Raw genomic sequence first — 18,151 nt, 5'->3', positions numbered from 1 at the left:
TTGCTCTTCACGTCTCAAAGGCTTTCAATCATGTTTGGCATAAAGGTCTTCTAAACAAGCTTCCATCTTATGGTTTGCCAACTGTTTTTTGTAATTGGTTATCCAGTTTTCTCTCTGATCGCTCACTGAGGGTGATGGCTCTGTCTTCTAACTTCTCCACTAATGCTGGTGTCCCCTACTCTTTTCCTTTTGTATATTAATGACCTTCTTCCATTGACTGGAAATCCTATCCATAGGTTTGCCAATGATAGTGCATTGCATTCCACTTTCCAGTTCGAGAAACCTTGCCCTGCTCAAACAGCTTCAATTTCTCGAATATCTGCTACCAATTCCTTAAATGTCGATCTCCAGGTAATTCACCAATGGGGCAAAGACAACTTAGTTGATTTCAATCCTTCTAAAACTCAGTCTTGTCTTATATCTCGCAAAAAGGATTCTTTTGCTCTTATGCTTATCTTTGGTGACACTCCGATTTCTAGGACTTCTGATCTCTCTTGGAACAAGCACATTACAAATATTGCTTCCTCTGCATCTAAAAAACTTGGTTTTCTCTTTCGCTTTCGGCGTTACTTTCTTCCAAACAGCTGTTCACTCTGTACAAATCGCAAATCTACCCTACCGTGGAATACTGTTCCCACATCTGGGGCGGTGCCCCCAAAACCTCTCTCAGGCTTCTAGATTCCATTCAGAAGAGGGCAGTTAGGTTAATTAATGACTCATCTCTAACCGAGTCTCTCCACCCCCTGTCTCATAGGTGTACTGTTTCTGCTGCACGTCCCTTCTACAGATACTTCCATGGGCACTGTTCTTCTGAATTGGCTTCTATAATTCCCGCTCTCTCTTTCAAAACAGTCCGAACATGTGCCGCCACCAGCCAACATTCATTTACTGTCCAACTTCAAGCCCACAGAACCAACTTTTCATCTTCCTCGTTTATTCATTCAACTGCTGTTTTCTGGAACAGCCTTCCTTCATACATATTTCCTGAAAATTACAGTCTACAGAAATTCAAGTCTAATGTCAACAAATATCTTCTTTCGTCTTCTCAAGCTCCAACCCAAGCACGGTACTAAGTGCTATAGGTTCTAATACCTCTCGTGTTTGGGGCTTTCATAAAAATAAATAAATAAATTTAAGGAAATTTTGGGCAAATTATTGGAAGTTTTGTTTTTTTTGCTGGTGTTGTATTCCTTACAATCATATTATCAATATGTATATCTTTTATGCAAAAATATAGTTTTCCATAATAAACTTAAAAGCTTAATTTTTTTTATAAGTACATCAGGACATTGCCATTAATTCTTTTAACATTTTATTAAAAATATTTGAAGATTATACTACCATATCCATTGCAAATATGGTAGTATAGTATCAATTAATCATGGTACTTAACCCTATTCCCATTCAAAATAGGAGCTTAAAATTCAAAATAAACCATGCCAGCTATGGAAAAATGACGATTGTTTATTGCATAAGTAATTATTTTTTGATGAATTGTAAATTAGTGTTTTGTTTTACAATATAGCAAATACTATATTTATTTAGCAAATACTTTATATTTGCAGAACTTACCTCCAAACTACCTACAGTAAATTCTTATATTAACAGACTTCAATTTAATAGACTGTGGAAATAGTAGATAGTGTTCACTAAACCAGGATTTTTGTGTGCATGGGACCCAGTGAAATAACTGCCATAGTCTTGATATTTGGCATCAGCTAAAATATTTTCACAATAAAGCAGAGTGCCAGGAAACTAGGATTTTTCTTCACCAATGCCTCCCATCAGCCTGCTGAGCATTTTAGACATTAGTAGGGAGTCATCTGAACCTCCGAATGAGCTATTGAGTATCCTCATAGTATAAATGAGAGCTCATCAAACTCTGAATAAACTTTAGTCAGTTTATTCAGATATGCAGTGAATTACACTGCCACTATACAACGCACAGCTCTTCTACTTTGCACAATAAGTGCAGTAAAATACAGTATCACAAAATTTAATCATTTTTATTTCACAGTACAGCCTTTTCATAACATCCTGGTAACTATGGAGACTATATATATTTCTTTAAAGTTTAATGGACAATCATATTTAGCAAAAAGCCTTATCTCCATAGTCAAAGTTTTACTGCATTTACCTTCAACTTTCCAAAACTTTAAGATAAGAGTTGAAAGATAACAAAATAAAATTAAAATTAAAGAATAAAAGTTGAAGGCGATTCTTTTGCCTGTGTGACTTGCTGATTCTGCAGTTCCTGAACGATTTCTTCCTCTGAGACATTCATTAGGTCCCATTCTGAAATTATGCCTTTGGATGTATTTAGTGTGGCATGTAGGGACACTTTGCCTAGAATTCCACCAAATGAGTTGATTCTAAGTAAAGACTCAGAGTGTTTAGAGCTGGTGGTCTCTACAAGCAGGTCGCCAGATTTTAGTCGTCTCACCATTTTTGGGGAACCAGCTACGTTCTCAAGATATTTTTGAATGAGAAATGGTGATAGATTGCCTAAGGGCTGGTTTGTCAGTGAATAAAGAATCAGAAAACTTGGGTGTTCAATTCGAGGAGCATCCGTCTTCAGTCTCTTTGGATTGGTAGAGTCAATATCTGGTTGATGCAAATCCGTATTATTCGGATTTGCAGTCTTAATCGGGAAGAAATATTCATATTCCATGTTTTGCTCCTTTTGGCCCTGGGGGTTTGCTTTACCTTCCAGGTTTCCGGCCCCGCCACGAGGCAGGAGCAGTGCCACTAGATGACCAAGCAGCTGAGTTATTTGGTTAGTACTGTTAGAAATAGAAACAGAAAGGTGGCTTTCTTTCTGGGCCTTTGCCTACTTCTTGTAGCGCGAAAGTGCTGCAGTAATTTATAAATAAAGAAAATGGATAATAAAGTTGGAATGAAATATAATTTGTTCAAAGGCTCTTTGGATATAACACTTCTTGGAACGCACAGAAATCACTTGGTCACGGAACGCTTGGCACCGGGGCCAAAAATATATAGGCTACAGAGCTTAGTATAGATTGGCAAGGAAGGCCCATAGTGTCCTAGCAGTGATTAATCAAACATTTCCTTATAGAAATATAGAAATAAAGAGGTTATAATCCCACTGTATAAGACAATTGTAAGATGCACTCAGAATATGGTATTCAACTCAGTATTTTTCAGTGCCTTTTCTGAGTCCACTAAGTGAGATCTGCAAATGGGTCTCCCATATGAAGAGACTTCAAATATATAGGCTACAGAGCTTAGCATAGAAGCCTTAGGGGGGGACTTGATCAAGCTCTATAAAGCTCTGAGAGGAGATAGTAAAATAAATGAAGGTAAAAGTTTCAATGTAATAAATGATTCCATAATTAGAACATAAATTCAAATTATGGAAAAGAGGTTTAAACTGGATTATAAGAAGTTTTCTTTTAGTCAGCAAGTTTTTAATTATCGGATATTCAAAGAGCAGTGAACAGTTGCCTATGTCAAGAGGAAAATGCATATAACTAGCTTTTCCTTATATATATTATATTTTTAATTACTTTTTATTTGTTTATTTTTTTTTATTAATTTTTAATTTGATTTTCAAGAAGCTGTAGCTTCTTTGCACAAACTGACTAATACTAATAACCAACCTGCCCTTGGTTCTCAGGACAAGTAAATATCCTAGGAACCACGGGCATGTTGGTTATTAGTACTAGCCAATGACAAGTAATTTCATGTAAATGAAAGATTCTTTGTAGTGAGCTGATAATTGAAATAATTACGAGGGAGAAAAAAAGAAAGCATTCCTATATCTGCTATATGCTACAATGCATACCAGAGCACAAGTAATGAGCATAATCAAATGAAAATTATTGAACTATTCAGTTGTTTCTGAAAGAGCCATCATGAACAGATTATTTAAACATTTCCTAGTGCATTTCTGTTCATTCTTCAAACCCATTGAAATCTACTAAAAAATTTGAAAGTGTCTGCAATTCTGCCCAGACACGACAGGAGGGCGTACATGATGAGAGCCTTGTCAATCAGTTCGGCCCTGGAGGGAATGTGCAAGGCTCAAGGGGTAGAATTTTTTTCAGCGTGGTCTGTGCTTGTTAACAGGAGAGACTGCTTCTACAGGGATGGGATACACTTAAATAGAAAGGGTGCAAGAATATTTGCTGATGCTATCGAGGCAGTTTTAGGTGGGTCGGAAAACTGCTAGCTTGGGGGGGGATTCACAGACTAAAAGGTTAAAAGTAGCCACAGGCAGAGGTGAAAGTGATTCTTGCACAATTTCTATTAGCATAAGTAGCAAAGAGGTGCTGGTGGTTTCAGGGACTGATGGCAGTCATCGTGAAACAGGTGGGTATATGGGATGTGTCAGGGTATGTGCCATGTATACCAATGCTAGAAGTATAGTAAATAAATTTGATGAATTTGAAGTGTTGTTCAAGACATCAAAGGCGAATATTGTTGGGATATCAGAGACGTGGTGTCACACTGATATTAGGAATGCAGAATTGGAATTTGGGGAGCACAATGTGTACAGAAAGGATAGACAGGATAGGAAGGGAGGAGGTTTCATGCTGTTAATTAAGAAAAACATAAAATCAAAAGAAATGCATCCACAGTTGATATAGATGAACAGTGCACTGTTGAGTCAGTTTGGTGTGACATAAGCACTGCGAAAGCAAAAATAAGAGTAGGAGTGTGTTGTAGGCCTAATGACTCGAATGAGTACAATGAACAATTATACAGAGAAATAGAGTGGGCTAGTAAATCAGAATGTCTTATGATGGGGGATTTCAACTTACCAGATATTGACTGGAACTTGTGGGTTGGTCACTCACACACTAGTAAGACTTTTGTGGATTTATTGGATGATTGCTTTCTGCAGCAGTATGTTCGAGAGGCAACCAGAGAGTGTAATACTCTTGATCTGGTTATTAGCAGTGATCATTCGTGTATTAAGAATTTGCAGATAAAGGAACCACTAGATGGCAGTGATCACAGTGTACTGATGTGGGATTTACTTAAAGATATAATTACCATCAGGAGTAAATGAAAGGGTTTTTGCTTCCTTAAAGGTGAGTACAGTGGTCTCAGACAGTTTATAAATTCTGTACGGTGGGATCAACTGACAATGTTACCATAAATTCTAAGTGGGAAGCATTCAAGGAATTAATCGTGGAAGATACTAAAAGTTTCATACCTATTAAGAAATATTGTTCAAGGTTTAGGCCTAAATGGTTATCAAATGAACTAATGATACTCGTGACAGAGAAGAAAAATGCATGGGATGCATATAAATTATCAAGCGACTCAGAAGCTTATGGCAGATATTATTTTTTATTATTTTTATTTTTATTTTTTTGGTAGTTGTTGGCGCATCAGCTTCTGTGGCCATAATGCACCTCCCAAGGTTTTTGCAGTAGTGTGATCCAAGCCCGAGGCGGGATTCGAACCCGGGACCTTTGGGTTGCTAGGCAGGCACTTTACCCACCCGGCTAGCCCGGTCGGCATGGCAGATATAAGCTAGTCTGTAATAAGGTCACAAACGAGGTTAGGCAGGCGAAGGCAGATTACGGGAAATCTTTGGCAAAGGATGCTAAGAAAAACAGCAAGGATTTCTTTACTTATATAAACTCTAAAAGAAAGGAGATGAACTGACTGGTCCACTTGATATCAGTGGTTCGACTGTTGATGATCCTGCTCAGATAGCAAACAAACTGAATGAGTATTTTGCATCTACATTCACACATGAAGAGTTATTAAGGTTTGAAAATGGCAGAAGGTTATCAAATTGTAGCAGGGTGCTTAATGATTTTGTAATAACTGAGAGCAAAGTGGAGGAGAAATTGTTGAAGTTAAACATAAGAAAGGAACCTGGGGTGGATGGGATCTATACAGTTATATTAAAGGAGGCGACAAAGCAACTAAGCAAACTCTTAGCCATAATTATGAGAGCATCCTTGGACTCAAGGGAGGTCCCAAGGACTGGAGATGTGCAAATGTATCCCCAATTCACAAAGGGGGATCGAAGGGTGACACGAGTAATTACAGACCAGTTAGTTTAACTTCTGTTCCGGGAAAATAATGGAGTCACTGGTTAAAGATGCATTGCAGGATCATCTAGACAGCAATAATTCAGACACAGCATGGGTTCGTTAAGGGAAAGTCTTGTCTGACAAATTTGATAGGATATTATGATGTGGTTACAAAGAAACTGGAGGCAAAAAATAATTTTGATATCATATATTTGGATTTCAAGGGGTAGAATTTTTTTCAGCCTGGACTGTACTTGTTAACAGGAGAGATTGCTTCTACAGGGATGGGATACACTTAAATAGAAAGGTTGCAAGAATATTTGCTGATGCTATCGAGGCAGTGTTAGGTGGGTCGGAAAACTGATAGCTTGGGGGGATACAAGGACTAATAGTTTAACAGTAGCCGTAGGCAGAGGTGAAGGTGATTCTTGCACAACTTCTATTAGAATAAGTAGCGACCTGGAGCGAGGGGTGTTGGGGGTTTCAGGGACGGATGTCAGTCATCGTGAAACAGGTGGGTATATGGGATGTGTTAGAGTGGCTGCGAATAGGAATAGGTGCATGTATACTTTCATGTATACCAATGCTAGAAGTATAGTAAATAAATTTGATGAATTTGAAGTGTTAGTCAAGACATCAAAGGCGGATATTGTTGGGATATCAGAGACGTGGTGTCACACAGATATAAGGAATGCCGAACTGGAATTTGGGGAGTACAATGTGTACAGAAAGGATAGACAGGATAGGAAGGGAGGAGGTGTTATGCTGTTAATAAAGAAAAATATAAAATCAAAAGAAGTGCATCCAGTTGATATAGATGAACAGTGCACTGTTGAGTCAGTTTGGTGTGACATAAGCACTGGGAAAGCAAAAATTAGAGTAGGAGTGTGTTATAGGCCTAATGACTCGAATGAGTACAATGAAAAATTGTACAGAGAAATAGAGTGGGCTAGTAAATCGGAATGTCTTATAATGGGGGATTTTAACTTCCCAGATATTGACTGGAACTTGTGGGTTGGGCACTCACACACTAGTCAGACTTTTGTGGATTTATTGGATGATTGTTTTCTGCAGCAGCATGTTCTAGAGGCAACCAGAGAAAGTAATACTCTTGATCTGGTTATCAGCAGTGATCATTCATGTATTAGGAATTTGCAGATAAAAGAACCACTAGGTGGCAGTGATCACAGTGTACTGACGTGGGATTTACTTAAAGATGTAATTACCATCAGGGGTAAAGGAAAGGGTTTTTGCTTCCGTAAAGGCGAGTACAGTGGTCTCCGACAGTTTTTAAATTCTGTACAGTGGGATCAACTGACGATGTTACCAACAGTAAATTCTAAGTGGGAAGCATTCAAGGAATTAATCGTGGAAGCTACTAAAAGTTTCATACCTATTAAGAAATATTGTTCAAGGTTTAGGCCTAAATGGTTGTCAAATGAACTAATGAGACTCGTAACAGAGAAGAAAAATGCATGGGATGCATATAAATTATCAAGCGACTCAGAAGCCTATGGCAGATATAAGTTAATCTGTAATCAGATCACAAAGTAGGTTCGGCAGGCGAAGGCAGATTATGAGAAATCCTTGGCAAAAGATGCTAAGAAAAACAGCAAGGATTTCTTTACTTATATAAACTCTAAAAGGAAGGGGATGAATCTAATTGGTCCACTTGACATCGATGGTTCGACTGTTGATGATCCTGCTCAGATAGCAAACAAACTGAATGAGTATTTTGCATCTACATTCACACGTGAGGAATTATTAAGGTTTGAAAATGGCAGAAGGTTATCAAATTGTAGCAGGGTGCTTAATGATCTTGTAATAACTGAGAGCAAAGTGGAAGAGAAATTGTTGAAGTTAAACGTAAGAAAAGCACCTGGGGTGGATAGGATCTATCCAGTTATATTAAAGGAGGCGGCAAGGCAACTAAGCAAACCCTTAGCCATAATTATGAGAGCATCCTTGGACTCAGGGGAGGTTCCCACGGACTGGAGATGTGCAAATGTATCCCCAATTCACAAAGGGGGATCGAAGGGTGACACGAGTAATTACAGACCAGTTAGTTTAACTTCTGTTCCGGGTAAAATAATGGAGTCACTGGTTAAAGATGCATTGCAGGATCATCTAGACAAGACTGCAGCAATAATTCAGACACAGCATGGGTTTGTTAAGGGAAAGTCTTGTCTGACAAATTTGATAGGATATTATGATGTGGTTACAAAGGAACTGGATGCAAAAAACAATTTTGATATCATATATTTGGATTTCAGGAAAGCTTTTGACACTGTTGCACATGGAAGACTATTGTACAAATTGGAGCAGAATGGTATTAAGGGTAAGTTGCTACAATGGATAAAAGGATGGTTAAGTGCGAGAAGACAGAGGGTGGTAATCAATGGGTGCTGCTCTTCTTGGACTAATGTTATTAGTGGAGTCCCACAGGGTTCGGTGTTAGGTCCACTGTTGTTTTGAATATTTATCAATGATATTGATGAAGGTATATCAGGCTTAATGTCGAAGTTTGCAGATGATACAAAGGTTGGCAGGGTTGTTAATGACAGTAATGGCAGTCTGCTATTGCAACAGGATCTAGATAATTTGGGCAGATGGGCTAAGAAGTGGCAACTGAAGTTTAACCTTGACAAATGCAAAGTACTGCATATGGGTAGAAATAACCCCAGAGAAACGTACCAACTGTGTGGTACTACACTTAAGGTGGTAGAAAATGAAAAAGACCTGGGAGTAATTGTGCAGTCAGATATGAAGTTCTCTGAGCAATGCAGACAGGCTGCCAGGGCAAGTCATGGGGTTTTGTCAATGATATATAGGAATTTTGTTAGCAGGGAAAAGGAGGTGATTATCCCTCTGTATAAGGCAATGGTCAGGCCACACCTTGAGTACTGCGTACAGGTCTGGAGACCTCATTTTAGGAAGGATGTAGATTTACTTGAGCGGGTACAGAGAAGGGCAACAAGATTGGTGAGGGGAATGAAGGGATCCTCTTACCAAGAGAGGCTTAAGTTCTGCAAATTGCAGTGGCTGGAGACTAGGCACCTGCGCGGTGATCTGATTGAGGTATATAAGGCCTTGAATGGATTGAGCACGCTGAATTCTGATGGGATCCTTCCACTTGTTCAGATTACGAACCTAAGGGGGCATAAATTCAAATTAAGAAAAGACAGATGTAGAATAGCTGTGCGGAAATTTGCCTTTAGCCAGCGGGTGGTTAATTGCTGGAACAAACTTCCATCTGTCGTTGTGGAAGTTGATAGCTTGAATAAATTTAAGGAGGAACTGGACAGGCATTTGGAGGGAATGGTATGATTTTTTTTTTTTTTTTTGGCTGATGCTGCATAAGCTCATACATTTGCTTTCTTGCATCACATGCCACTACTACTACTATTTCAGGAAAGTTTTTGACACTGTTGCGCATGGAAGACTATTGTACAAATTGGAGCAGAATGGTATTAAGGGTAAGTTGCTACAATGGATAAAAGGATGGTTGAGTGGGAGAAGACAGAGGGTGGTAATCAATGGGTGGTGTTCTTCATGGACTAATGTGATTAGTGGAGTCCCACAGGGTTCGGTGTTGGGTCCACTGTTGTTTTGTATATTTATCAATGATATTGATGAAGGTATATCAGGCTTAGTGTCGAAGTTTGCAGATGATACAAAGGTTGGCAGTGTTGTTAATGACAGTAATGGCAGTGTGCTACTGCAACAGGATCTAGAAAATTTGGGCAGATGGACTAAGAAGCAGCAACTGAAGTTTAACTTTGACAAATGCAAAGTACTGCATAGGGTAGAAGTAACCCCAGAGAAACGTACCAACTGTGTGGTACTACACTTAAGGTGGTAGAAAATGAAAAAGTACCTGGGAGTAATTGTGCAGCCAAATATGAAGTTTTCTGAGCAATGCAGACAGGCTGCCAGGGCAGGTCTTTCTTGCTTTCTTGCATCACATGCCACTACTGAACGACTGTTAAGGATAACAATGGAATCATCACTATGTAATCTATTTCAATTGACTGCTCCCATCACTATAACTAATCTGTATATACCACTTCTCTCAGTTAGAGACTGTTCTTGAAATCTTGCACTTGAAGCAGGCATACTGTGTTGTCTCACTGAAAATCCAATTAGGTATTCCAGCCTACATGTTTTTTTTTGGGGTGGGGTATAACAGTATAGGAAAATACAATAACACCTTCACAAATACTTTTTATGTACAGTATGAGTCAACTGTCTAGGACAAATGTTACATGTAAGTAATTTTTTTCAATGGGAATATATTTATTGCTCTTTTTTATTTATGTTTTCAGAGCTGATTCTTCTGTGTGGACACAAGAGTATCATCATAAAAAGACAAGTTGCAGGACGAATTCAATACGGCATATCCTGAATGTGCACCAATAACAAAATCAGTGGTATGCAAACTGTTGCAACAATTGGTATAGTTGGTATGTTATCCCAAGGTAACATACCACCTCTGTGGTACTACACTCAGGATAGTGGAGAATGAAAAGACCTGGGGGTAATTGTGCAGTCAGATATTAAGTTTTCTGAGCAGTACAGACAGGCTGCCAAAGCAGCTCATGGAGTCTTGTGAATAATATATAGGAAACTTGCTAGAAAGGATAAGGAGGTGATTATCTCCTTGTATAAGGCAATGGTTAGTACTGAAGGTGTGGTCTAACCATTGCCTTGTATAAGGCAATGGTTAGACCACACCTTCAGTACTGCATACAGGTCTGGAAGCCTCATTTCAGGAAGTAGAGTTGCTAGAATGAGTATAGAGAAGGGAAACAAGACTCGTGAAGGGAACAAAGGCTTAAGGTTAAGCTTTAAGCCTTTCTTCAAATTGCAGCTTCTGAAGACTAGACACCTGTGAGGCAATCTGATTGAGGTGTATAAGGCCTTGAATGGATTGAGCAGGCTTAATGCTGATAGGATTCTTCCTCTTGCTCAGATTACAAACCTGAGGGGGGCATAGATTCAAACTGAGGTAAGACAGTTGTAGAATAGATGTGCAGAAATTTGCCTTTAGTTAGCAGGTGGTTGATTGCTGGAACTAATTTCCATCTGTCTCGTGGAAGTTGATAGCTTAAATAAATTCAAGGAAGAACTAGACACAGAATGAATGGATCGGTGAAATGGGATTTTTTTTTTTTTTTGGCTGATGCTATATAAGCTTGCTTTCTTGCATCATATGCCAGTGCTAATACTAATTCAAGGAAACAGGTTCTGAAGCTGACTAGTCCCATACTGGTAGATGTTGATCAGTGCCAAACAATGAAATAACAACAGATATCCTTGCTAAGGTTGCCCAAAGCCTTCAGGAACCCACAAGACAAATGCAGCAGGCAGGTATCTGCTTCCATTTATTCTAGACATAAAAGATTATTCCAATCATAAAATAAATTGGTAAGAAATAATAACTACATGATCCAGTAAACTGAAGAATTCAGAAATATGTTAGTAAAATTATCAGTGTATGCTAAAATTGTAACCACAAATTTTTAACAACAAAAAATGTAAAAATCAGTAGTAACATTTAAATAGTACTATTTAATAATATTCCAAATCACCAACCATATTCATCAAGTGGCTCAGATCCTCAAAAGCAGCAGATATGTTTCTTCCTGCTTCATCATGTCGAGCTTGTATTTGTCTTTCAATTCCTACAATTCCAGATCTAAATTTCCTATTCTAAAAATTTAAAGAGAATGAAAGCATAAAAGCATTTTCTCATTACAAATACATAAACTTCATGTGCTATAATAAAGAGAAATGTCTTAACCAGTAAGAATATATCCTTGATGATAATATAGTTGTTTTAACATATCATTCATTAGAATAGATATATGGGTTTGACTCCACAGACAAGAGGAATTTTCAAGATTTCATCAGCCACGGCCAGTAAACTAATCTCAGGTAAACAGAGTAAGGACTCGCCCCCCCCCCTCACCTGTGCAAGTTATTCTAATTTATTTTAGTCTGCACAATGTGCACCTCAGCTCATGAATGCACACTTGAATGGATGTATTATAAAACACTGGTACGGAATGAAATGAAAAATCATACATATCATGACCCCTGTAGAGGATTGAAACAGAACAAAAATAATATTATAAAAAATTATATTATTTATTTACAGCAGTTTTTTTGTATACATTCTTAAAAGAAAACTTTTTGTTTTAGGAAAGTATTAAAAAATTGCAGAAATGACTTTATATGAATTAAAAACATTTTTTTACGGTGAGTCACACATGAAAAGTAAAATAACTAAAAGTACTTTAGTACCATGTACATGTTGAAGACTGAGGAAAAATAAAGATACTTTCTAATGTAGGCAGTAAGTTTTAAGGGCAAAGGTAAAGAAAACCAACATGAGAACAACGAGAAACCACGTTGGATAACTTACGCGGAAAATTTGTTTCCCAATACGGCACTCTAGCGCTGCTCGCTCAGTAACAGACGGTAGGTGTTATCGGTCTGGAGCAAAGTCGAGAACGATATACTGATTGACAGGTTGGCATGGTAAACGATGTGCTGATTGGTGCACGAACACAACATACGATAACATGATAGCTTCTGAGTGCTACTAAAGTATCACTTTAGTAGCAGTCAGAAGTACTAATGGTAACATGCCCTAATCGCACATGCCCTAACGAACACTTTCCATAATGGTGAAAATAGGTCAGGTTACATCTTTTCTATAATGGTGAAAATAGGTCAGGTTACCTACAGTCATAAAAAAATAAATTTTTTTATGACTGTATTTTTATTTTCTTGTTCAATAATATGCCCTAATGGTGAAAAAATGCCCTAATGGTCAGGTTACCTACACTTGAATCCCATGGGAGCTTGAACCCCTCCCGAAATGGAGGGGATAACCTAACCTTCTTTCTTTCTTTATAATCATGGGTGGACTAGCACAAATTGTTTAACCTACCATTTAAGGTCAGGTTACGAAATATAACGAAAAATAAAGAAACTTTTTCCTTTTTTGGTTACCAAACCTAAATCAACAATATAGTAAAAACACTCATGAACTCCAAAAATCTGCTTTTAATAATGAGAAAAAAACACAATGAAGAACATAAAAATGAACAGAACGAAACTTTTATTAATTTAGTTTTCATCAAAAAATCAACCAACATTTTATTTTCTTTACAAATTTCTTCCACCTTTAAAAGATTCATCGCTGCTATTACCTGTTTACCGTTTATCACAAAACTATTATGCACCATTCTTTACTCATAAATACACATTATAATGCCAACCAATGACTACACAGTAGCCTGTCGTCTGTCGTGCCCACCACCAATCATTGTATCGTTTGCCATGCCTACCTGTCAATCAATATATCCTTCTCGATTTTGGCTCCAGACCGATAACACCTACTGTCTGTTTACTGAGCGAGCAGCACTAAAGTCCAGTGTTGGGAAACTAATTTTCCGCATAAATTATCCGACGTTTCTCATCGTTCTCGTGTTGGCTTTCTTTACCTTAGCCGTTTCAAGATTTGTATGTGAAGAAATGTTGTTCTAAAAATATATGTAGAAGGAATAAATTCCAATTCTTTGCTATTTAAACTTCTTATGACAGTGGTACCTATCTTGGTGGTTGTTCCAGTAGTGACTATATGTTCTAGTTTCCTGACAAGGTCAGTGGGGACCTTACCAACTTGAGGGGAGGGGGAAAATTCCACTTAGTAGAAATCTCGATTGTGCATAGAACAGTGAAAAGGTTTTACCCCACAATTTATATAACTTGATCGACTTAGTCTCACACTGGCAGTCCATTCTCATTCATTCCGTAACCGTATAGCTGACTCTATACTAACAGGTTAACACTATACTAACAGACCACAAGACAGTGAGCACCAGTCAGTTCTCCACAAGCCTTAGAGATGAGCATGTCTCCTCCTGGTTAGGTAGCATCAGATACTTCAGTAAAAATGAATTATGCAAAATATAACTGGCATATATGTAGAGATCTTATATTTACTGGTTTACTTCTTAGCATGAACACTGTATGCACAAACTATGTAGTTAAAGAGTGGCAAACTAGACAATCTTAGACAACAGTAGATAAACCATCAAACAAACTATTATTAGATCCAAAAAAATATGTCACTATGCACATGAAAAATTTTGTTAAGGTTACAAACAAAAAGGGAGTGCATTTCTTTATCTGAATTAAAAATTTCTATGAATAAGCAATGCAAAAATTAAAGAATGCATTTTTGACACACAATAACTGACAGTTGATAGCTGCTTCTGTGATAAGTTGAACCAAAATGAAGAATGAGCTTGCAATGCTTTAAAAAGCAACAAAAATCTATGGGCAAAATCAATAAATTATTTTTAGTTGAGGAATTGAGCTCCCTGAGGCATATTAAATATTAGGCTGCAATAGCTCCCTCAAAATATATTTTACATGATCATTTGAGTTTTACCCAAAAAACGTTGAATGAATGTTCAATGTTTTTTGGAATCCTAATATGCTGGGTCATTAGTTAGAGAAGCATCAGATGTGATTTATAAACTAAAATAAATGGCACAGTCAAAATTTTCCTGGGCTCCCATATTAAATGCTACTAAACCTAGACAAAGCCAATCTCATGTATTCTCCTTGAGCAGTAATGCACTTCTGCCACCATTGGTACAACTGATGGTAACAGTTCTGGCTAGATAGCAAGGAGAGCTTGAAATAATCTTTATTGCAGAAGAAAGCAAAAGCCTTAAAACATTTCATTTCTGGGAAAATGAAAAAATCTCATAGTCAAAGGTCAGATGAGTAGAGGGCAGGGGAATGAGGTAACAACAATACTATGTGTAGGGAGCATTGTTCCATGAAAAATAAGCCATGTACAGGTGCTTTTCCAAGTTTGTTCTAATTGTTAACTGCTTACCATTCTGAATGCTTTTGCTGAATTTCCTCTCACAGTTGACACACAACCTATACATTCCTTCTTATTTACAGTGTCCATCACCAAATGGTTAAAAAAAAAAAATCTAACATCACTTTCCCTTTAACTGTCTTAACAAAATTTTTCACTGCTGTGAATAACATTCATGCTTGTTTGTGGGTTAATTGAGAAATCAGTCTTGTCCCTGGTGATGATGGACTATAGGAACAAAGAATCATTATTAGATTGCTGAAAATTGTCATCTTCTGATTGTGTTGATTTTTGGTAAGCATCTAAAAAAGGCACAGAGCTACTCAACACATGGGCAAATTATCACATAAAGTTGCATGTCAGTTTTTGTGTGAAATGTTTAAAGCACCTTCAAGTTTATCAAACAGTCACACCACAGTTCTGACACAGGAGTTGCCCAACTGTTTCAATTTTTTCAGTGTACAAAAAGTTAAAGACCTTCTAGAATGGTTGTTGTCTGCTAAACTTTCTCCTCTCTCCTTCTCTCTCTCTCTTTCCCTACCATTCAGATGTAATAGCATGAAATGGGACTCTTCTTCACCTAAAGCATCATTTCCAATGGTTTTGAAGCAGATTTCTCTAAATACTCGCAAATTTTGATGCTTATTGATGTTGGAACATCACATAATTATGATGTTAGTTAAGAAGCATACAATCTCAAGCAGTGTACCCAAATGGGGGGTGGGTGGGTGGTGTGTATGTGTGGCCAAAGTAATATTGAATGAGTTTGACATGACATAAGCAGTGGGGGGGGGGGGGGGGAAATGACAGTAGGAGTATGTTACAGGCCACATGACTATATGGACAAATAGAGTGGGCCAGCAAATCAGAATGTCTTATACTGTAGGATGTGCAATGACTGAAGTTGTCATTGGCACAGTAGAAGAAATTTTCTGGATTTATTTGATGACTGTTTTCTATAGCAGCATGTTAGAAAAGCAACAAGAGAAAACAATATTATTCATCTGATTATTAACAGTGACTCTTCATGCATTAAGAATCTTCAGGTAAAAGAACCACAAAGTCGTAGTTAGGATAATTCAGTGAGGTGGGATTTACTTAAGGATACAACTGCTGTTAAGGGTAAAGGGAAGGGATTTTGCTATTTTAAAGGTGAATACACTGGTTTTCAGCAGTTCAAAAATTCTTTTCAGTGAGACCAACTGATGATGTGGAACCAACTGCAAATTCTAAATGGGAATGGCATTCAGGGAAGTAATCATTGAAGCAACTAAGCTTTTTATACCCACTAAGAGAAACTATTCAGAGTTTGAATGCTATTTTTCGGACCAGCTATATAATTTGTCATTGTTGCAGCATACTCTATTTACCAATGTTTTGAACCCAGCAAACTTTAATATCATCAGCAAATTTTGACTCAAAATATGAATAATCGTCATGAAAAAGAGATTAACTACATATGGCTGCATAACTTTAGCCACAACTTCAGTATTCAAGACAACTAATATTAATGAAGCACTAAAAAACAGAATGCTTATGAAACACTTTATATTTTGTCCATCCCTGTTCTAGAAGTTAAATTTACAAAATAAATATGCACTGTTAGTTTTGGCCTTGCTGAAAAAGCAATTGTACAGGCAGTTCTCGCTTTACGAGTTCTCAGGTTTATGAGTTTTTTCCCCCAAGTATCAACAAAATCGAAAATATGAACATTAATTGCAAAAAAAATGAATGTTAAACATTCATAAATACCGCATTTCAAACCACATGCGTAGCTATATAATACAGTGTAACCCAGCTTTATGATATTAATCCATTCCAGAGACACCATCGTATCATTAAAATATCGTAATGTGAACCCAATAACACATTGTTTTTTTGGTAATTCGTTTCAAGATCTCAGAAGCTGAAATTTTCACTGTATAACTAAGCTATTTATCTCTCTAAAATGTCATTTTTAAGGTCACGAGCGTGACCTTAAGGCCATATAAAAGGTTGTGAGCATGGTTTGTAAATTGTATTAGTTACCAATTCAAATCACTAAAATGCACTACACTTTCAACGTTATCATATGTTCCATTATAAGAATCAAATTTAAACACCTTTGTGATATTTTTCTAAAGCACATTTCTGGAGGTCACGACCATAAAACAATAAAAACAATTTGCACTTTCTGGTTTACTGGGTTTTTCTGTTAGTGCAAGCAATTATAAAAAGGTAGTAAACTCGATCTTCTGCATTTACAAAAATACCGATAGCTGGAATTTTGTGGTTTTTTACGTTATTATGGTGAAATATGTTTGCCCTTTATTGAAATCTTCAATCGTATTAAAAACAAAAATTTTCAGAATCTTCTCTTCATTCTGTTTATTTTAAGCTTCGTAAACTTGTTACTACAAGAAAATCGTGTTAGTTGCAATTTGTGTGTGCCGTTAAAAAATGCTTATTATTATTACTATTATTAGCTATATGGCGCAAGGAAGCCTGAGACTTATGCTGCACCAGCCAAAAAAAAATTCCCGAGTTATCCCTAAGAGAGAGAGAGAGGGGGGGAGAGAAAAAATAGAAGGGAATCACCAAGAAAGAGAAGAATGATGATATCCAGCTCAGGACTCTGGGTGTGCCAAGCCCATACTCACCAGATGTGAGCCCCTGGGGTTATGCATGCAATCATGAAATTTACAATTAAAAGAGAAGATTATCTTGGAAACAAATGCCTCTTGAAGCATTTCTGAAGAAGATGATTCCTTGTGCAACAAACCAACAAGTGTGGAGCCAATAATGAGTGTGCATTTAGTCGATGATGAAGAATAAACATTCTTTAACATTTGTAAGTCGTAAATAATTTCTCTATTATTATAATTTGCTTGATTTTACAAGCTACATTTTCATTTCTTTGGATAAATCAATCATTGTTTAAACATAAACTAATTAGCTAACTAATTTCATTGTTGACAACATAACCCCTATTTTTGACCTTATGTCTATGTGAAATAAATTCCCGCTTTACGAGTGCGTACAAGGAACAAATTAACTGGTAAAGTTGAGAACTACCTGTATTTGATTTTAATCCTGTTGTCCACTACTCTCCGAAAAATGTGACTAAATTATATGATCCATTTTTTGTTGTATGTTCTATCGTAATTTATTTTAATTAACAATATTAACTAACTTATGATTTATAAATCAATAGTATTAATTAATATTATTATTAAATTTATGC

The 18,151-nt window shown here is 37.0% G+C and overlaps 1 protein-coding gene across 1 annotated transcript in view; it reads right to left on the bottom strand.

Moving 5' to 3' along the window:
* Vps36 (vacuolar protein sorting 36) overlaps window positions 1-18,151 on the bottom strand; it is a 136,900-nt gene that overhangs the window by 64,962 nt on the left and 53,787 nt on the right. The window contains exon 6 of the mRNA XM_090390358.1: window positions 11,613-11,729. Coding sequence (XP_090246484.1) covers window positions 11,613-11,729 — 117 coding nt within the window. The remainder of the gene's footprint in view (window positions 1-11,612; window positions 11,730-18,151) is intronic.

Source organism: Mastigoproctus giganteus, chromosome 2, assembly GCF_048544385.1.
Source record: "Mastigoproctus giganteus isolate SK-2022 chromosome 2, ASM4854438v1, whole genome shotgun sequence".
Lineage (NCBI taxonomy): Eukaryota > Metazoa > Arthropoda > Arachnida > Uropygi > Thelyphonidae > Mastigoproctus > Mastigoproctus giganteus.
The sequence above is the reverse complement of the archived record's forward strand: the minus strand, read 5'-3'. Positions and strand labels throughout refer to the sequence as shown.